Genomic DNA, 18,140 nt, shown 5'->3' on the forward strand with positions numbered 1-18,140 from the left:
AAATAGGTTTAGCATCGTCAGTATTGGATGGTTCAGAATTGCATAAGCTGTGTTACTGGCTTGTTAACAGAAGGCAAGGCAAGTTTATTTATATAGCACATTTTGTACACAATGGTAATTCAAAGTGCTTTACATGAAAGAAAATAATAGTAAAAAATAGTAATAATAATATCACAGCAATAAAAAAAAAATTGTAATAATAATAAAAACAAGAAACTTAAAAACAAATATTCTCAAGCTTTGTTCAAACTCTTCCGCACTAAGTGAGCGGGAAAAAAACCCTTCCAAAACACCTAACTGTTTCACTACTTCACCCCCTACTTACATTGACCATCATATCTGACCTGATCTGTAATGGTAGGCATTTAGAGTTGGTAGAGCGATTCACGACTAGAACCTCACTTCTAGTGTCTCACATTCTCTCTGTATTTATACCTTCAAATGGACTAATTGTCTCTAGGGCTCTTAGTGCCTTAGTGAATGCATTTTGTCCCTCCCGGACTGTGCACATCTCTCAATCTATAGATGTGCACTCGTACTTACAGGGGTACCTAAATTATTCAAGATTCAAGATTCAAGATTTTTATTTGTCACATACACAATTATACAGAGTATAACCAGCAGCGAAATGTAGGTCAGGTCCGCTCCAAGGACAGTGCAATTATAAAGTATACAAATATTAAGAAAAAGAAAAGAAGAAAAATATAAAATAATAAAATAAAATAAAAGATAAAAAATATAAATATAAATATAAATGTGCAGGTCAGTATGTTGTTGACTTAGTAATAAGAGGAATGTGCAAAAAGAATGTGCAAAAAGTTGTACAGGGTATTTAAATAGCTGCAGTATGAGGTAGAAAAATTTCTGAATAGCTTATTGATATGGTGATATTTACATGGAGTCATGTGATGTTATGACACAGAGTTAGAGTTTAGGAGCCTGATGGCCTGGGGGAAGAAGCTCCTCCTAAGTCTCTCAGTTTTTGCCATCAGGCTACGGAAGCGCTTACCAGATAGAAGCAAAGTGAATAGATGGTTACCAGGGTGATTTGAGTCTTTGATGATTTTAATAGCTCTGCTTTTGCAGCGTTTCAGGTAGATGTCCTGCAGAGAGGGGAGAGCAGACCCTGAGATTCGCTCAGCTAAGTGCACAACTCTCTGTAGTGCTTTGCAGTCCTGATTGGAGCTGTTTCCATACCACACTGAGATGCACTGAGTCAATACACTTTCTATGGTCCCTGAATAGAAAGTTTTCAGGATTGCTGGTGAGACCCTGAATTTCCTCAGCTGTCGCAGATGGTACAGTCTTTGCCTGGCTTTCTTAACCTGTGTTTGGATGTGTGTAGTCCAAGTCAGGTTCTCTGAGATGTTTACACCGAGGTACTTGAAGTTACTCACCCTCTCCACAGGGGTCTCACTGATCATAAGAGGAGTGTAGGGCTGCTGCTGTCTCTTCCTAAAGTCCATGATCAGCTCTTTAGTTTTGCTCACATTCAGAGAGAGACAGTTGTCCTGGCACCATGATGTGAGTCTCTCTGCCTCATCCAAGTATGCGGTCTCATCGTTGTTGGAGATGAGGCCCAGAAACACAGTATCGTCAGCGAATTTGACAATAGATGTGGAGCTGTGAGAGGACACGCAGTCATGCGTGTAGAGAGAGTAGAGCAGGGGACTCAGGACACAGCCCTGTGGGGCTCCTACATTCAGGGTGATGGAGTTTGAGGTGAACTGGCCAACTTTCACCACTTGAGGTCTGCCGGTGAGGAAGTCTTGAATCCAGTCACAGAGTGAGGGGTTTAGGCCGAGGCCTGTGAGTTTAGAAGCCAGCTTGATGGGGACTATAGTGTTGAAAGCTGAGCTATAGTCAATGAATAGCAGCCTTACATAATTCCCATTGTTGCTGTCCAAGTGTGTGAGGGAAGAGTGGAGGACGTGAGAGATGGCATCGTCCGTAGATCTGTTTGGGCGATAGGCAAACTGAAGAGGTTCCAAAGTATCAGGTATGGAGGAGCAGATGTGGCTCTTTACAAGTCTCTCAAAAACCTTCATGACTATAGATGTTAGGACAACTGGGCGATAGTCATTCAGGCAAGAGGGTTTATTGTTCTTAGGCACAGCGATAATGACAGATTTTTTAAATGCGGTGGGAACCACGGAGGTAGCAGGGGACTCATTAAAGATGGAAGTGAACAAACCAGCGAGCTGATTGGCGCAGGACCTCAGAACACGGCCGGTTATCCCATCAGGTTCGGCTGCTTTCCTGACGTTCATTTTCCTTAGCGCCCTCCGAACCTCATCCTCCGACACGGTGATTACAGGATCATCGCTGCGCTGCCTGCTGCTTCCTGAAGAAGATGATGTTTAACTCGTCGGCCAGCAACAGATCTGTTCTCACCTCAGCGGATGGTCCTCAGTCCCTGCCACATGCGTCGAGAGTCATTGAGCTGGAAATGAGACTCAATTCTCTCTCTGTATCTGTGTTTAGCGGCTCTTACTGCGCGTCGGAGAGCATAGCACGATACTTTGTACTCGCTCATATTCCCGGTCAGAAGAGCCTCATTGTAAGCGGCAGTGCGTGTGTTAACCGCAGCACGGATTGTACGGTCCACCCATGGTTTCTGGTTGGAGAATGTCCTTATAGTTATTGTTTCTGTAGCTTGCTCGGTTAGCGTGTTTACAAAGCTTAATGCTACATCCGTGAACTCGCTGACGTCAGAAGAACTCGCACGGAACATGTCCCAGTCGACGTCATCAAGAGCTGCCTGCAGCATAGCCTCTGAGTGGGAGGACCAGCGCGTCACTACTCTCTGCACCGGAGGTTCCTGAACGAGCCTTTGTTTGTATTCCGGTGTTAGGAAAATGGCGGCATGGTCCGATTTGCCAAAAGCCGGTAGTGAGCGGGCTTTGTAGGCATTCTTGAACTGAGTGTAGCAATGATGCAGTGTGTTTGGTCCTCTAGTTGGACAGGATACATGTTGATAAAAGTTTAGCATGACCTGCTTGAGATTGGCTTTGTTAAAGTCCCCCGCGATGATAAAGGCAGCGTCAGGATGTTTGGAGCCGCCTGGGAGTAGCGAACACGGTCCAACGGATCCGCGACCGCTTCCATTGGCCGGGCCTCGAGGCAGAGGTGAAGAGGTTCTGCCAAGCCTGCCCCACCTGCCAAGTGACGTCACCCAGGACGCCTCCCCCCAGTCCGCTGATACCGCTGCCCATCATCGAGGTGCCCTTCGAGTGCATAGGGATGGACCTCGTGGGGCCGTTGCCTAAATCTGCCCAGGGACATGAACACATCCTGGTGATTGTCGACTATGCTACCCGGTATCCAGAGGCAGTTCCCCTTCGCAAAGCCACCGTGAAAGCCATCGCCCAGGAACTCTTCCTGCTCTCCAGCAAAGTCGGCATCCCAGCGGAGATCCTGACCGATCAGGGTACCCCCTTTATGTCCCGGCTAATGGCTGACCTCTGCCCTCTGTTGCGGGTTAAACAGTTGAGGACCACCGTCTACCATCCACAGACCGACGGTCTGGTTGAATGCTTCAACCAGACCCTGAAGCAAATGTTGAGACGGGTGGTCGCGGAGGACAAGCGCGATTGGGACCTCATGATTCCCTACGTCCTCTTCGGGATCCGCGAAGTCCCCCAGGCCTCAACTGGATTCATCCCCTTCAAGCTCCTCTTTGGCCGACAACCCCGCGGCCTCCTGGATGTGGTGAAGGAGGCCTGGGAGCAACAGCCGGCAGCCCATCGCTCGGTGATCGAGCACGTCTGCCAGATGAGGGAGAGGATCGACCGGGTCATGCCATTAGTCTGGGAAGACCTGACAAAAGCGCAGCAGGCTCAACAGCGCCACTACAACTGGGCAGCCCAGCCACGGGAGTTCCAGAGAGGGCGACCGAGTCATGGTCCTAGTCCCCAACGCGGCCTGCAAGTTCCTGGCCACCTGGCAGGGGCCTTACACGGTGCTGGAGAAAATTGGGCTGGTTACCTACCGTGTCCGGCAGCCAGGAAGAAGGAAAGCCGAGCAGCTCTACCACATCAACCTGCTGAAGAAGTGGGTGGGGACTAGAGACCAGCTCGCCGCCCTCGCCACCTCTGATCCCGTGGTGGTCGATGTCAACCCCCATCTCTCGGCTGCCCAGAAGGGGGAGCAGCAGCACCTGATCGGTCAGTTCTCTGATGTGTTCTCATCTCTCCCTGGGCAGACCAGCGTCATACAACACGACATACGGACGCCACCAGGGGTCGTCGTCAGGCAATGGCCCTACCGTGTCCCTGAGGCTCGTCAGCAGGCTATTGAGGACGAAATACAACAGATGCTGAAGTTAGCCCGATCGTGATGGTCCCGAAATCGGACGGCACCCTCCGTTTCTGCAACGACTTCCGCCGCCTCAATGAGATCTCCGAGTTCGACGGATACCCCATGCCTCGGGTGGAAGGGGCCGGTATATCTCGACGTTGGACCTCACCAAAGGTTACTGGTAGGTACCCCTCTCTGATAATGCCAAACCTAAGACTGCTTTTTCCACCTCTAGTGGCCACTGGCAGTACTGGACCCTTCTCTTTGGCCTTCACGGAGCACCAGCCACGTTCTAGCGGATGATGGACATCCTATTGCGGCCCCATCAGTCTTATGCCGCCGCTTACCTGGACGATGTGGTAATTAATTCCGAGGCATGGGAGGACCACCTGGACCGGTTACGGAGGGTGCTTTCGGAGCTACGGAAGGCTGGGCTCACCGCCAACCCTCGCAAATGCCACCTTGCCCTCTCCGAGGCGAAGTACCTGGGTTTTCAGGTTGGTCGGGGGTTAATTCGACCGCAGGAGAAGAAGGTGGAGGTGGTACGGTCCGCCCCAAGGCCCGAGATCAAAACACAGGTACGAGCCTTTCTAGGGTTGGCGGGATATTATCGCTGCTTCATCCCTAACTTCTCCTCTTTAACCGCCTCCCTGACAGACCTGACCAGGAAGGGGCAGCCGGAGAAGGTACTGTGGACACCAGCAGTGGAGGAAGCCTTCCAGAAGGTAAAAGGGGCCCTCACCTCAGAACCAGTCCTCCGAGCCCTGGACTTTAGCTGCCCCTTCCTGCTGCAGACGGATGCCTCCGACACAGGACTGGGAGCGGTCCCGTCACAGATCCAGGAAGGTGAGGAGCATCCTGTCATTTACATTAGCAGGAAGCTGACCCCGGCCGAGAGAAACTACGCTGCGGTGGAAAAGGAGGCCCTGGCCGTCAAGTGGGCAGTCCTGGAGCTGCGGTTCTACCTCCTGGGCCGAAAGTTCACCCTGGTCACGCTGACCGCCTCTCTCGGATCTGGGCAGCTTTCACAGGTCTGTCAGGGGTCACTCCCCACCCACCCCCTAAATTCCCCCTACTGCCTAATATTATCAACAGGACCAGAACGACGCTTGGGGGGGGGGGGGGTGTGACAAGCATCCCGAAGGATCATCAGCGTCGCCTTGGAAACAAGCGAGGAACACCTGCACATCCTCATCACAGGCTGATTGGTCACAGCTGCGACTCATCAGGCGGCGGCTAGATAAGCCACGCAAGCCCCACACACAGGGAGAGGACTCCATGAGACCAAGCACTAACTCGCCATCTCATTTCTTCCACAGACAGCAGCGTGTGACCGACTAGCCCCCCTTGGACACTACACGGACTCACAGCACTGGGAAAGGCGGAAGAGAGCACTCACCACACTGGAGCACTCCCAAGGACCTCTCTTCCCTTCCTTACACTTCACACCACCTCAATAAAGCCACCCTTCAGGGCCTTTAACCTGCCTTCCTTGTCGTGTGATTCCTCCCCCCGTTACAATATGTAAGTGTGAACTTGTGAAAGCAGGTTGACGATTTAGGGTGCTGTAGTATTTCTTCCAATATTTTGCTATCAATTGCTTCAAAAACAGACATATTTACTTCTTTTTGAAATTGCGGTCAAATCTGTGTGACCTCTGCATAACTGGACGATGTGCCAATCGTTTTTCTGATATTATTGATCTTCTCAGAAAAGAAGGAAGCAAACTCATTGCATTTGCTGTCAGAAAGCATTTCACTGGGAATCTGATTTGGGGGGTTTGTTAATCTCTCCACAGTAGCAAAAAGATCACACTCTTTTTGCTACTGTGGAGAGATTAACAAACCCCCCAAATCAGATTTGTTGTTTAAGTTACTGTTTATAAGGTTTGAGAAGAAGGTCTGTCTAGCTGTGGCTAGTTCTGCATTGAAAGCATGAAGGCTGTTTTTATAGATGCTATAGTGAATTTCGAGTTTCATCTTCCGCCACATCCGTTCAGCTTTTCTGCATTGTCTTTTCATACTCTGAACTGCTGTTGATTTCCATGTTGAATTTTGTCTGCCATTCTTCTTGCAGATTTTCACTGGGGCAATATCATCAATAACATTCTTAACTTTTGAGCTAAAGGAATCAAGGAGAAGATCAACAGAGTCTGCAGAAATGCTTGGTGTTGACGATATAGCCTCCATAACGAGCACACTAGTGTTCTCGTTAATGCATCTCTTTCTGACAGAGACAGATCTAGATTCAGTGGTAACAGAGATCAATATATCAAAGAAAATACAGAAGTGATCATATAGTGCTACATCATTATTAATAACAATGGATGAAATGTTTAGACCGCTACTGATGAGTAAATCTAGAGTGTGTCCACGATTGTGTGTGGGTCCATGTCAAAAGTGTTTAAAGCAGTTATAATTTCTGTAGTAGTTTTGATTTCTGCATTACCTATGTGAATATCGAAATCCCCTGCAATAGTAAAACAGACAAACTCTGAGGAAATCATTGATAACAGTAGCATAATTTACTCAGCTAGACACAGAATTACAGCAGAAGAACACATTTAGACAATACAGACAATAATATGTGTCGTATATGTACAGAGGTGAGTTAGATACAGGGATGAGCAGATAGAACAAACTGAAATGTAAAACATCGGTATGATTGAGTGAAGATGATTACCAGAAGAGCTCATTGAGGAGGTTCATGAGTGGTTCTGCAGGACAGTCCTAAGCCACAATGGCTCTTTGATTCACTAAATATTGCTGATTCCTGTCATGTTTCCGCAGGCAGAGCTCTTGACGTCTCAGACGTGACTCTGATCAATCCGGACCCGGTGGTGTCCTCAGTGAACTCGCCGTCTCTGCTGTGTGTGAGCAGCGACTGGACCGTTTCTGGCACCGGCTCGCTGAGTTTGGGCCATGAGTATCCCGACCAGGAGGCACATATCCTGAGTGCTGAACCGGACAGAAGCCACCACTCAGCCGCTAAAGTCACCTGGATGTCCCGCAATCATACCTTCGGAGCGTTTTACTGCCAGGTCAAAAACTCTAACAGGAGTAAAATCTTCACCTACAAGATGCTCCATGAAGGTAAAAACACTCACATCCGAGCAGTGCTTTTGTTTGTATATCCATACACTGCACTTCTGACCAGACGGGGTTTAACTGTTGCCTTTTCCTTCAGCTGCTTTCCTCCCTGAATCTCTGACAATCACTGTTAATGAAGGCGAAGACGTTAACATCTCTTACTCGAGAAAGACATATATACCAGAGGACACAGTCATCTGTAAAAATGGTGGGAACTCAGTTGAACATTTAATAAACAAACATCTGTGCCTTGTTTTATAGTAAAGTCTCTATTCAGGCACTATAAAGATTTTACATTTACATTTATGCATTTAGCAGACGCTTTTATCCAAAGCGACTTACATTAAAGTTACAGATTTTACATTTTATCAGGTCTTGCTTTCCTTGGGAATCGAGCCCATGATCTTGGCGTTGCTAGCACCATGCTCTACTATTTTAGCTACAGGAAAGATTTTAAACTTTTATTATTAATTATTTGCTTCTCTTTATTTTGGCTTGCAGTTTCTATTTTTTAAATAGCATATACTGAACATGTGTTCAGCATTTACCACATAATCCTTGGATATCAGTAAAATTATAGTTTTTGTTGTTCTAGCTGTTGTTGTTTTGTTTTTCAGGACATTTTGAACACTCATCACCCCATCAGGACATTATGGATGTAATTAATTACCCAATAATCAATGCAAAAGCCCAAAGTCATGCTGGAATATATACGATCCGTTATATTTCTGGAGCTCCGTTCAGCTCAGCAATAACCCGACTGATCGTCAGGAGTAAGTCCTTCAGTTCATGGTCTCTTACCAAACACAATCGCTCTCGTTAAAGTGTCCGGTAATGTGTAAAATCTATGCACTAAATGTTTAAATCACAAGTGTCATGATCATTAATAACTCTACACCTCACTGTTAGTTGCACTATAAATATATCATTACTGGCCGTTAAGTTAAATACTCGTTTAGTGATTCATGGATTTGTGAGTCATAATACTTTTGTCTGGATCTCCAGCAAGATTTAACTGCTTTAAACTGTTTGCAGGATGTGCATCTCTCACTGTATCATTTTCATGCTATCTTAAGAGTATTCACTGAATGTCTTGATTTATTTATTGACATAAATATGTGATGAATAAACACAATGAATCATTCCACTGACCTGAACGCAATAATTCGTTATGAAGTGATTATTAAAGATTGTTAAAGAAGTATAAAGAAGAATAAAAACACGTAATATTGACATCAGACACATTTCTGATCTGTTCTATACATGTCCTTTTAGTGATTTGCTCATCTATAATAGTGGTTTTGAATTGTAATTTTTTTCTGCAAATATGAATGTTAAAATATTGATCATTGTTTTTAAGAGTGCTGAACTGATTACTAATGATTTTAGTTAAGAAGCATATGTGTTTTCAGCAGAATATGAGCTCCTGTTGAGTAACGGTCAGTTGTTATGATGTTAAAGGTTGTAAGGCTGGTTTGTGGGGAGTAAATTGTACGAAATCGTGTCTGGCCTGTGCTAACGGAGGCATGTGTGACGATGTGACGGGAGAATGCATCTGCCCTCCGGGGTTTAAAGGGCCCACATGTGAAACAGGTAACAATCTTTGCTCAAATACTCAGAGGTCACATTTATTACAGGGCCCATGTTTAGCTTTAATATTCGCATGATCGGTTTATAAATCAGACCCTATTTTGACAGGTTTTTAGGGCTCATATCATGAATAGTCAATATATTCTATATGATTAAAATATGACGGGTCAATGGTGCTTATTCAGAGTGTAAACATGAGGAGGAAGTAGGACAGATGTTTATATTCAGTGTTAGGCTGCTGTGGTGCTACTAGTAGTAGTTTTTTGTTTGTTTGTGTGTGTGTGTGTGTGGACAAGTATGGGTTACCATACTTGTCCACATGTCACGTCACTTTCACTTTCATGTGTTGTGTGTTTGGCGCATGTTGTGTGTAGTGTGCGGCGAGGGCCGCTTCGGCCGGAGTTGTAAGGAGAGCTGTGTGGACGGAGTCTGTCGTTCTCTGCTCTTCTGTCTCAGAGAACCATATGGCTGCTCCTGTGCGTCTGGATGGAGGGGCTTCAACTGCAGCGAGGGTGAGAGGAAATTCAGTTTAACTTAATTTAATATTCCTCATTTTACTGTGTCTAAATGCTAGTAATAATACTAGTACTGTGAACTAGTTTCGTTGAAGGTGTTCTGAAGTGTGCAATGAAAATAAACACTTTACAAATAGTTTGTTCAAATATTACTCGTTAATCTTTTCATTTGGATTTTGTGATTCCAGCGTGTCCGGCTGGTTATTATGGTGCTGACTGTAAACAGAAGTGTGAGTGTGAACTGGGCAAATGCAATCGCTTCAGAGGATGTGTGTGTGAAGGCAGGCACGGAGCTCGTTGTGAGAAACCAGGTGAAAATCTGATTTTCAAAATCATTGATTTCAAAGAAACCTTCCTGTGTTTCTGGGAGATCTCTGGGCTCAATCCTTGTCTGCTTGTGATTTCTTCGAAAGACATGAGACCTATTATCGTGAGCAGCCTGAGAGACATTGAGCTCAACTCGGGCGCCACATATGTGGTCAACTGCTCTGCGTCAGGCCGGCCCGCTCCTTTACACGGTGAAATAACCCTGGTCAAGCCGGACAAAACCACTATCTATGTGAGTCTCGTCTCAATAACATCACTGCACTGGTTCTGCATGAGTCGCGGTAAGATTTGATCCGCTGCGTTACTCATGAAACTCCTCGTCTTTAATTTTTCTCAGGCAGTGGACACACAGACGGAAAATGATCAAACGACATCCGCATTCAGGGTGGAGAAGATCAATGAGTCGGCCGCTGGACGCTGGTCGTGTCAAGTGAAATCCAAACATTATCAGGAGGAGAAAGAATTCATTGTTAATGTCAAAGGTGCGATACTTCAAAGTTCCCGAAGGTCCGTCTCTATTTTCCTCCCAGCAAAAGTCCCAAACAATCACAACATACAATGTTTCAGGAGCCAAAATCCTATATGGTTATGAAATTAGCAATGTCCATTGTGGGATTTTTTACTGTATATATGTAACATGGCAGTTATGAAACCTTGTAAAAGTATGAAGAAAACATTAGCAGACAAAATAGCCTCTCCAAGATTGCTTCCCTATAGAATCACAAAAACTGCTAAACTGAGAAAGGGCTTTAGATTATGATCCTGAGTGTGTCCGTTCATGTTGGTTACCATTGCTCTGATTGGCTTAGATGATTAGAAAAACAGAAATCTGTTTCTCTAAAGGTGTCTCTATGTGTAAAAACTGCTCAATCAAAAACCCGCTGCAGGCAAATCCGTTCCTGCTCTGGTTCCACTGCACACGCATAGGAACACGCCATGAACACAGTCAACTAACCGCAACAAACTAAACCTCAGCTAACTGCCTAATATCCCATACAACATTATCACAGCATTCAGACCATTTCTTAATTGTGACTAAAATAATAAATGCCACCTCTGTGTCACAAAAGTCTTTGTAAATTCACCTGTCACCTCAGTCAAGGTCATCTACAAACAGGCCAGCTCATCTACATGGAGAAGCGTTGAGGGTAACGGCGCTTGTGTGTTTTTGTGGTGTGCTACTGCATATGACAACTGGAACATTTCACATCAGAGGTTACAGGTCACCGTGTTGCTCTTGGCAAACTGTCCAGTGTAATAAATATTTCCATTGTGCAACAGATTACAAAAAGATGATGAGCCGAACATATTTCTGATCGCTGTCATACACAGAAGATATTATGACTAGTCAGAAGAATGCGGGTGAAGTCATTGCTCCGGAAGGGGCTTTCATTTCACAGCGGAGGAAAACACACGACTGCTTCCAGAGTCACTGACCTCATCTGATGCTTGTGTTGTTTCTAGGGGTGTAACGATGCACCGTGAGCCAGTTGAAAATCTGAAATGCGACGGTTCAAAGCGTTTGAGATGTTAAATAAATCACGATACAACTGGAGGTAGGAGTTTATATGAATGTATCTCTGAGGGGAATTGACTGTCTATAGAAAAGTTTAGATTTTCTTTCCATTTTGCCTCTGTATAATATATTTGAAGTGTTCATAAGCACAGGGCTGCTTTGTTTACAGCGGTAACCAAGGAAACACTGTATAGCTGCTGCTCCATAAGCGCCGCCTGCTGGCAGAGAGTGAATCTGCGTCTCATTCAGCTCGTCTGCTGTTTCTTTTTCATGCAGATATGTTTTATGTAGCATAGTTTCACAACACTTAAGTCAGACCATTCTGTTTCTTCAAATTTCAGAATTATACAATTTAATTTAAATTAAAAACTGCTCATGCTGCCTGTATGCAGTATCTTTGTTTGGAACACGATTAAAATACAGTGTTTACTCACGATTCGGATGGTAATTGTTTCTCATATGGATGTCTGTAAAAATTAATTTACATATCTCCTCAGTGATAAAACTCATAGATTCGGACGGTGATTTATTCACAGTGGAGGAGCGAGTTCTGTGATCCTGCGAACCAGAGAACGCGCTGCTCACGTGGCCAGTCACGTGATTGTGTGCTGTAAATAAAATTTATTTTATTTACAAATTTATTCTTATTATTGTGTAAAATGTATTTTAAAATTCTTATGTAAAATATATTCTTATTATTCCAAGCATATTTTATAATGTATAATCCTGTTTATTATTTGATTATTTAAATCTCCTGTTTAAAAATAGGAAAATACACGCTATAGTTGTATATAATTACACGCGATATATATCCGTTTATAATACACATTTTAGAAATGTATTGCATACTTGCCGCTGCCATAATAAAGACCCACTTCGAATGTTTAATTGCTTTTATTCTCTTTCTGCTCTCACTCCTGTGGTGGAGCAGTTATGGAGTATTGTTCTTTTAAATACTTTCCAGCATTTCAGAAATAAATATTTTTGCAAATTACACCGAAGTACAACAGTTACAGAACGGTGTTCGGGAGTGCTCAAAAAAGGTTTAAACGCTGAATTGTGAATCGATTTCTTCTCATAAACTCAGAGATTTGGATTTGGACGACAATTAAATAACCACACGACCTTGGTGTTTGTCAAAAAACAGTAGGTAATTTGGCCGGGGATTTTCACGGGGGTGGTGAGAGAAAAACACACGTCTTGGATTCGGACGGCAATTAAATCACCAACTACCCCCTGTATATTGTGAAAATAACTTACGTCCCCCTGAGAAACAATTACCGTCCAAATCGTGCTTTAGACTGTAATTTTAAATGGAAAAAGAGCACAGGCAAAGCCTTAGATTGTTTATATGAACATTTCCTTTTATTTGTGTTATTTATTTGATTTGGGGTTAGTTTTGAAATATCAATTTAGTTTTGTTATTTGACATATTTCAATTATACCAAGAAATGTTCAGCATTTTGTCCAAACAATAATAAAAGAAGACCTTTTCATTTATAATCTCATTTTGTTATAAACAAAATTGTGAGAAACTCGTATCGTGAAATCAGTATTGTGAATTGTATCGCATCCTGAATTGAGTGTATCGTTACATCCCTAGTTGTTTCACTTAATGTAGGGGAATTTTCTTTATTAGCTAAATGTGTTTGTTGGTGCAAACAGACTGATAGTACAACTAATGAAGAACGCTGTTGTTCAGTTCTGGACGCATGCGTAAGAAAACAGTCTAAACGCAGCTTTCTTGAACATGTTTGTGTGTGTCTTTGGATCATTGTTCTTGCTGAGTGGACTGATACTCAATATGTGGAAAATCGTTACAAAACTGTGGAACTGCTTTTGTATGTTTGAGTAGATAGCAGACACATTTCTCCATGTGTTCAACAGCGAGCGGCACTCTGGTGAGGTTGGACAACCTTTCTCCCATGACCCAATACACCACACGGGTGCAGCTGAGTCGCCACGGACCGGGAGGAACCGGCCAGCCTGGCCCTGAAGCCACTTTCTCCACACAGATGCTCGGTAAGAGCTCAAACACAGCCTCACGTTCATCACACAGCGGGATGATAAGATCCTATGTTTGTCACAGAGCTCCCCGTGGGTGCGAAGCTGAGCCCCGTCAGTCAAACCACACTGCTCCTGTCGTGGGACGCCGCTCCTGCCAAGGAGGACTGGAGTTACGAGGTTACGTGTCAGCAGTTCGGAGCTTCGGGAACCGAGAGGAGATTCCAACTCGCGCCCAACTTCTCTGACTTCCATCTGAACGAGCTGAAACCCAGACACAAATATCAGTGCAAGGTGAGGACGAGCAGCAGTGCCGCGGGACAGGCCTGCCCCACCGTCAGCGCCTGGACGCTGAGTGACCGTAAGGATGCCTTTTTGCCTCTCACTTTTTTAAGCTCGCAGCCATATGTGACCCTGGAGCAGAAAAGCAGTCATAAGTAACACAGGTATATTTGTATCAATAGTCAACAATACATTGTATGGGTCAAAATGATCATTTTTATTTTATGACAAAAATCATCAGGACATTAAGTAAAAATCATGTTCCATGAAAATATTTAGCAAATTTTCTACCGTAAATATATCAAAACTTCATTTTTGATTAGTAATATGCATTGCTAAGAATTTCATTTGAACAACTTTAAAGGTGATTTTCTCAATATTTAGATTTTTTTGCACCCTCAGATTCCAGATTTTCAAATAGTTGCATCTCAGCCAAATATTGTCCTATCCTAACAAACCATACATCAATGAAAATCTTATTTAAAATCTTAGTTTAAAAAAATTGACCCGGTTTTGTGGTCCCGTATCACATATGAATTGATTCCTGTTGTTACTGTCACAGGTACACACATGCTACACAGCACTGATAGACATCAAGAGAGCTTTCAGAAGACACAGATCTATCATCCACCAAAATCACAGCGCTGTTCAAAATACAGTTTCATAGCAAATTCATGGAAAATTATGATAGTCCCAAAAATAATCAAGCAGTTTTCCTGCATATTATAAAGTGCTTTATGTGAGTGAACTGTATGTATGCGGATGAGGTGGATATACTAGTGGAGTTATTGATTCATTTTGCGGTGATCCATCAGAGCTTCCTCCTCCTCCTGCCAACATCTCCACCTATAACATCAGCGACTCCTCAGCCGTCATCACCTGGTTGGTGGCCGAGGGTAACTCCATCTCCAGAGCCGTGATCCGCTACCAGCAGACGGAGCAGACGGACTACAGTCAGCAGGTGGAGCTCGGCGTGCAGACAGACCAGACCAACATGCACTTCCAGCTCCGGGGTCTGAGGGCCGACACCACCTACCAGCTGGAGCTCTGGAGCGTCAACAACATGGGAGAGAGTGCTGAGAGACCACAGATTACCCTCAAAACGCTGATGCCGCAGGAGAGCTCACGTGAGTCTCTGTAAGAAATCAGTCAGGGAGAGTAATGAATGACAGAAGCAGCGTGAACACTAGTGCAGCTTCACAAGCGCATGCAAAGGAGCGCATGTCAGCATCTGAACCCTGTGAGACACACTGAGAGAGTTACACTGCCCTCTACAGGATCATTTACTGTTTATATTTGATGGCAGTTAGCCTCACAATTGTGGTAATTTCTCTTTGGACAAGAACCAGTGAAACACTGCAAAAAAGGTAGTTTTTTGCCCCCCCCCCCCCCCCCCCCCACCCCTAAGTATTATAAGCCTTTTTTTGCAGTGAATACAGTATCTGTCATAACCAGGAAAACACTTTATCACCATGTGATACAGGCAAAGGTAATAAGTTCAAACAGTTCTACAAATTGTTTACAAATCAGCATTAATAGTCATTATTTTACAAATAATGACAATAAATACAGATATGGACAATATGTAGAGAGATATATCTTGATCAAAATGAGTAATAACATGCAGGAAGAAAGGCAACCCTTTATTAAATACGAACCATTAACAAACATTTAATAAGTGACGTTATTTAACACTTTGTATATTTGTATTGGTTCAGCATTATAAAATGCTACTGAAGACAGTGATTGTAAATTGCTCCTCTTTCAGAGCTGCACGGGTTCCAGGCTCACGGTTACATGCTGTTCTATGCGATCCTGGGCTCCGCCGGCATGACGTGCATCACTATCCTGCTGGCCTTCTGCATCGTCCTGCAGCTCAAGAGAGTCAGTTTCCAGAGACGCATGGTGCAGGCCTTCCACAACATAGCGGTGAGACACCGACCCAAACTCAGCATTCTCACTGACCGCATGCATTCCTTTACAGATCTATCGCAGTAAAAATCAGCTGAATTCAGTCACAGCTTTATCTCTATAGCAGGGTTAAGGCTCGTTCACACCAAGAACGATAACTATAAAGATGACTATATTAGCGGTCCACACCAGCGGATGATATTCCCTGTTTTTTTCTAAGCGCACACTCATCTGCTGCTTTAACTTCTGGAGCTTGTTACAGCAGGATTGATTCTGATTGGGTGTCAATGTTTTTATCGTTCATCAGCTGGAAAAAAAAGAATTCTGGAAGTGATTCCAACAATATTGTTTCTCTGTGCCGTTATCGTTATAGCTGTGGTGTGGATTCTGCTATTCTTTAATAGTGAGAACGATTTTTACCTATATCGTTATCTTTATCGTTATCGTCCTTGGTGTGAACAGGCCTTGAAGATTCTCACACTAACACTTCTCCATAGAACAGTGTTTAGCTCCAGTTCAGGGTTTGGATCCTGAAGTCCTTCATTAGCTGCTTCAGGTGTATTGGAGCTGAATGCTCATCTGTAAACATCGATCTCTCCTGTGCTCACAGAGAGAGGAGCCTGTGGTCCAGTTTAGCTCCGTGCCGCTGAACGTGCCCAAAAAAGTTCCCAGTTCCGGCCAATCTGTGGTCTATCCCACCCTGGAGTGGAGCGACATTAAGTTCCAGGATGTGATCGGAGAGGGAAACTTTGGGCAGGTGCTGAAAGCTCGCATTAAGAAAGACGGCCTGAGGATGGACGCGGCCATCAAGAGAATGAAAGGTGAGAAGAATTCAATGAACAAAATGTGTGTTAGCATTTGCTCAATTTCTCTCACAATGGCTCGTTCTCTGTCTGAACTATAGAATACGCCTCTAAGGATGACCACAGAGACTTTGCTGGGGAACTCGAGGTCTTGTGTAAACTGGGTCATCATCCGAACATCATTAACCTTCTGGGAGCATGTGAACACAGAGGTGTGCGCTTCAAATCTCACAGACGTTTGTTGATCTTCTCCGATGCGACACGACTCATTCACACTGTCCTGCTTCTACTGCAGGATACCTGTATTTGGCCATTGAATACGCTCCTCACGGAAACCTGCTGGACTTTCTGCGAAAGAGCCGCGTTTTAGAGACAGATCCTGCCTTTGCCATCGCTAACAGCACTGCGTCCACGCTCTCTTCGCAGCAGTTACTGCACTTTGCTGCAGATGTGGCCCGAGGCATGGACTACCTGAGCCAGAAACAGGTGAGCGTGGAAAACACTGAAAACACCGGAGTAATAATTCTGCTCCAATTCATATATGAAAAATATTTATTGGATTCAGTAATGGAAATATATATAAATAATATATATACACCTGTCACGGGTTGCTATGCTGAATTAAGTGCACAATGAAAGGGAATCCAATAAACAGTCTATGGGGCTGTTAACACCTGGTCACATCATGCGTTTTGTCTGATCGGATAGCTATCCGATTGTGAAAAGACCAGGTGTAAATGCCCTCCGAAATGCATTCGAGACGGATATAAATACGATCGCTCAAACCTCAGGAGGTGGTCTGGGCCGCATTCCAGATGAAAATGGACAAGTGTAAATACATCTGGTCATTGAAACCATATATGCAAATTTTACTCCTCCCAAAATGTTAAATTAATAAACGTGTGAGAGCATGTTATAGGCTATATGGCATGTTATAGTCAGGTATGACTGTACTAATGCAACAAGCATCACCACGGACGAGCTGAGCATCTCTTCAGCAAGCCGACGTGCAAACTGCCATGAATGAAACTGAAAGTAAGATGCAGACAGTCAACACAATCATTAAAAGTAGTAAGACAAAAAAGCATATCCAACATTACATAAATAATAACCAATGAAGGACTGAACAGAAATGGGGAGAACTTATACAAAAGCAAGAGAGGGACTAATGACCTAATTAACAGGACACAGGTGGACAGAATGAATTAATCAGGGTGACTCAGGAAAATTAGGTCACAGAAACAGAAAACACAATGAACACTGACTAGACATGTTACAACACCAATGAGCCATTACATTATGACCGCCCCAGTCTATAGCGATGAGTGTGCCTGGCAGCTGAATACTGCATTTCAGAGCAGTATATACAGTGCTATATTAATTTTTTCACTTTTTTTATGTTGCAGCCTTATACAGCTTTAAATAACTTTTTTCCACATAAATCTACACTACATACACCATAATAACAAAGCACAAAACAGGTTTGCAACCACTTTGCAAATTTATCAGACATAAAAACTGAAATTATTCCATTGCATAAGTATTCATACCCTTTTTTGGGACACCTGAAATTTAGCTCAGGAGCATTCATATCGCGTGCAGATGTTACCAGGGGCGCCATAAGGGGGGGGGGGGGGGGGAGGGGAATGAAGTTAGGACAATTCTAAGGGCCCGACGATGGGGAGTGCCCCCTGAGGGGGAAACAAAAATGATTTCTACTGAGAGGAACGCTAGAGCCCTGCATTTCTGTCCAACCCTGACTTTTTTACATTCCTAGGGCCGGGCCTCGGACCTGTTTTAGGCT

General features: G+C 44.2%; 1 protein-coding gene across 1 annotated transcript in view; it reads left to right on the forward strand.

Annotated features, from left to right (window-relative positions):
* Positions 1 to 18,140, forward strand: part of LOC306871057 (angiopoietin-1 receptor-like) — a 75,401-nt gene that overhangs the window by 9,553 nt on the left and 47,708 nt on the right. Inside the window, exons 2-16 of the mRNA XM_079418737.1 lie at positions 7,089 to 7,391; positions 7,486 to 7,596; positions 8,006 to 8,161; positions 8,850 to 8,981; positions 9,353 to 9,490; positions 9,682 to 9,804; positions 9,907 to 10,052; positions 10,158 to 10,302; positions 13,224 to 13,358; positions 13,426 to 13,701; positions 14,438 to 14,749; positions 15,391 to 15,551; positions 16,144 to 16,354; positions 16,438 to 16,548; positions 16,632 to 16,822. Coding sequence (XP_079274863.1) covers positions 7,089 to 7,391; positions 7,486 to 7,596; positions 8,006 to 8,161; positions 8,850 to 8,981; positions 9,353 to 9,490; positions 9,682 to 9,804; positions 9,907 to 10,052; positions 10,158 to 10,302; positions 13,224 to 13,358; positions 13,426 to 13,701; positions 14,438 to 14,749; positions 15,391 to 15,551; positions 16,144 to 16,354; positions 16,438 to 16,548; positions 16,632 to 16,822 — 2,651 coding nt within the window. The remainder of the gene's footprint in view (positions 1 to 7,088; positions 7,392 to 7,485; positions 7,597 to 8,005; positions 8,162 to 8,849; positions 8,982 to 9,352; positions 9,491 to 9,681; positions 9,805 to 9,906; positions 10,053 to 10,157; positions 10,303 to 13,223; positions 13,359 to 13,425; positions 13,702 to 14,437; positions 14,750 to 15,390; positions 15,552 to 16,143; positions 16,355 to 16,437; positions 16,549 to 16,631; positions 16,823 to 18,140) is intronic.

Source organism: Barbus barbus (genome assembly GCF_936440315.1).
Source record: "Barbus barbus genome assembly, chromosome: 6".
Lineage (NCBI taxonomy): Eukaryota > Metazoa > Chordata > Actinopteri > Cypriniformes > Cyprinidae > Barbus > Barbus barbus.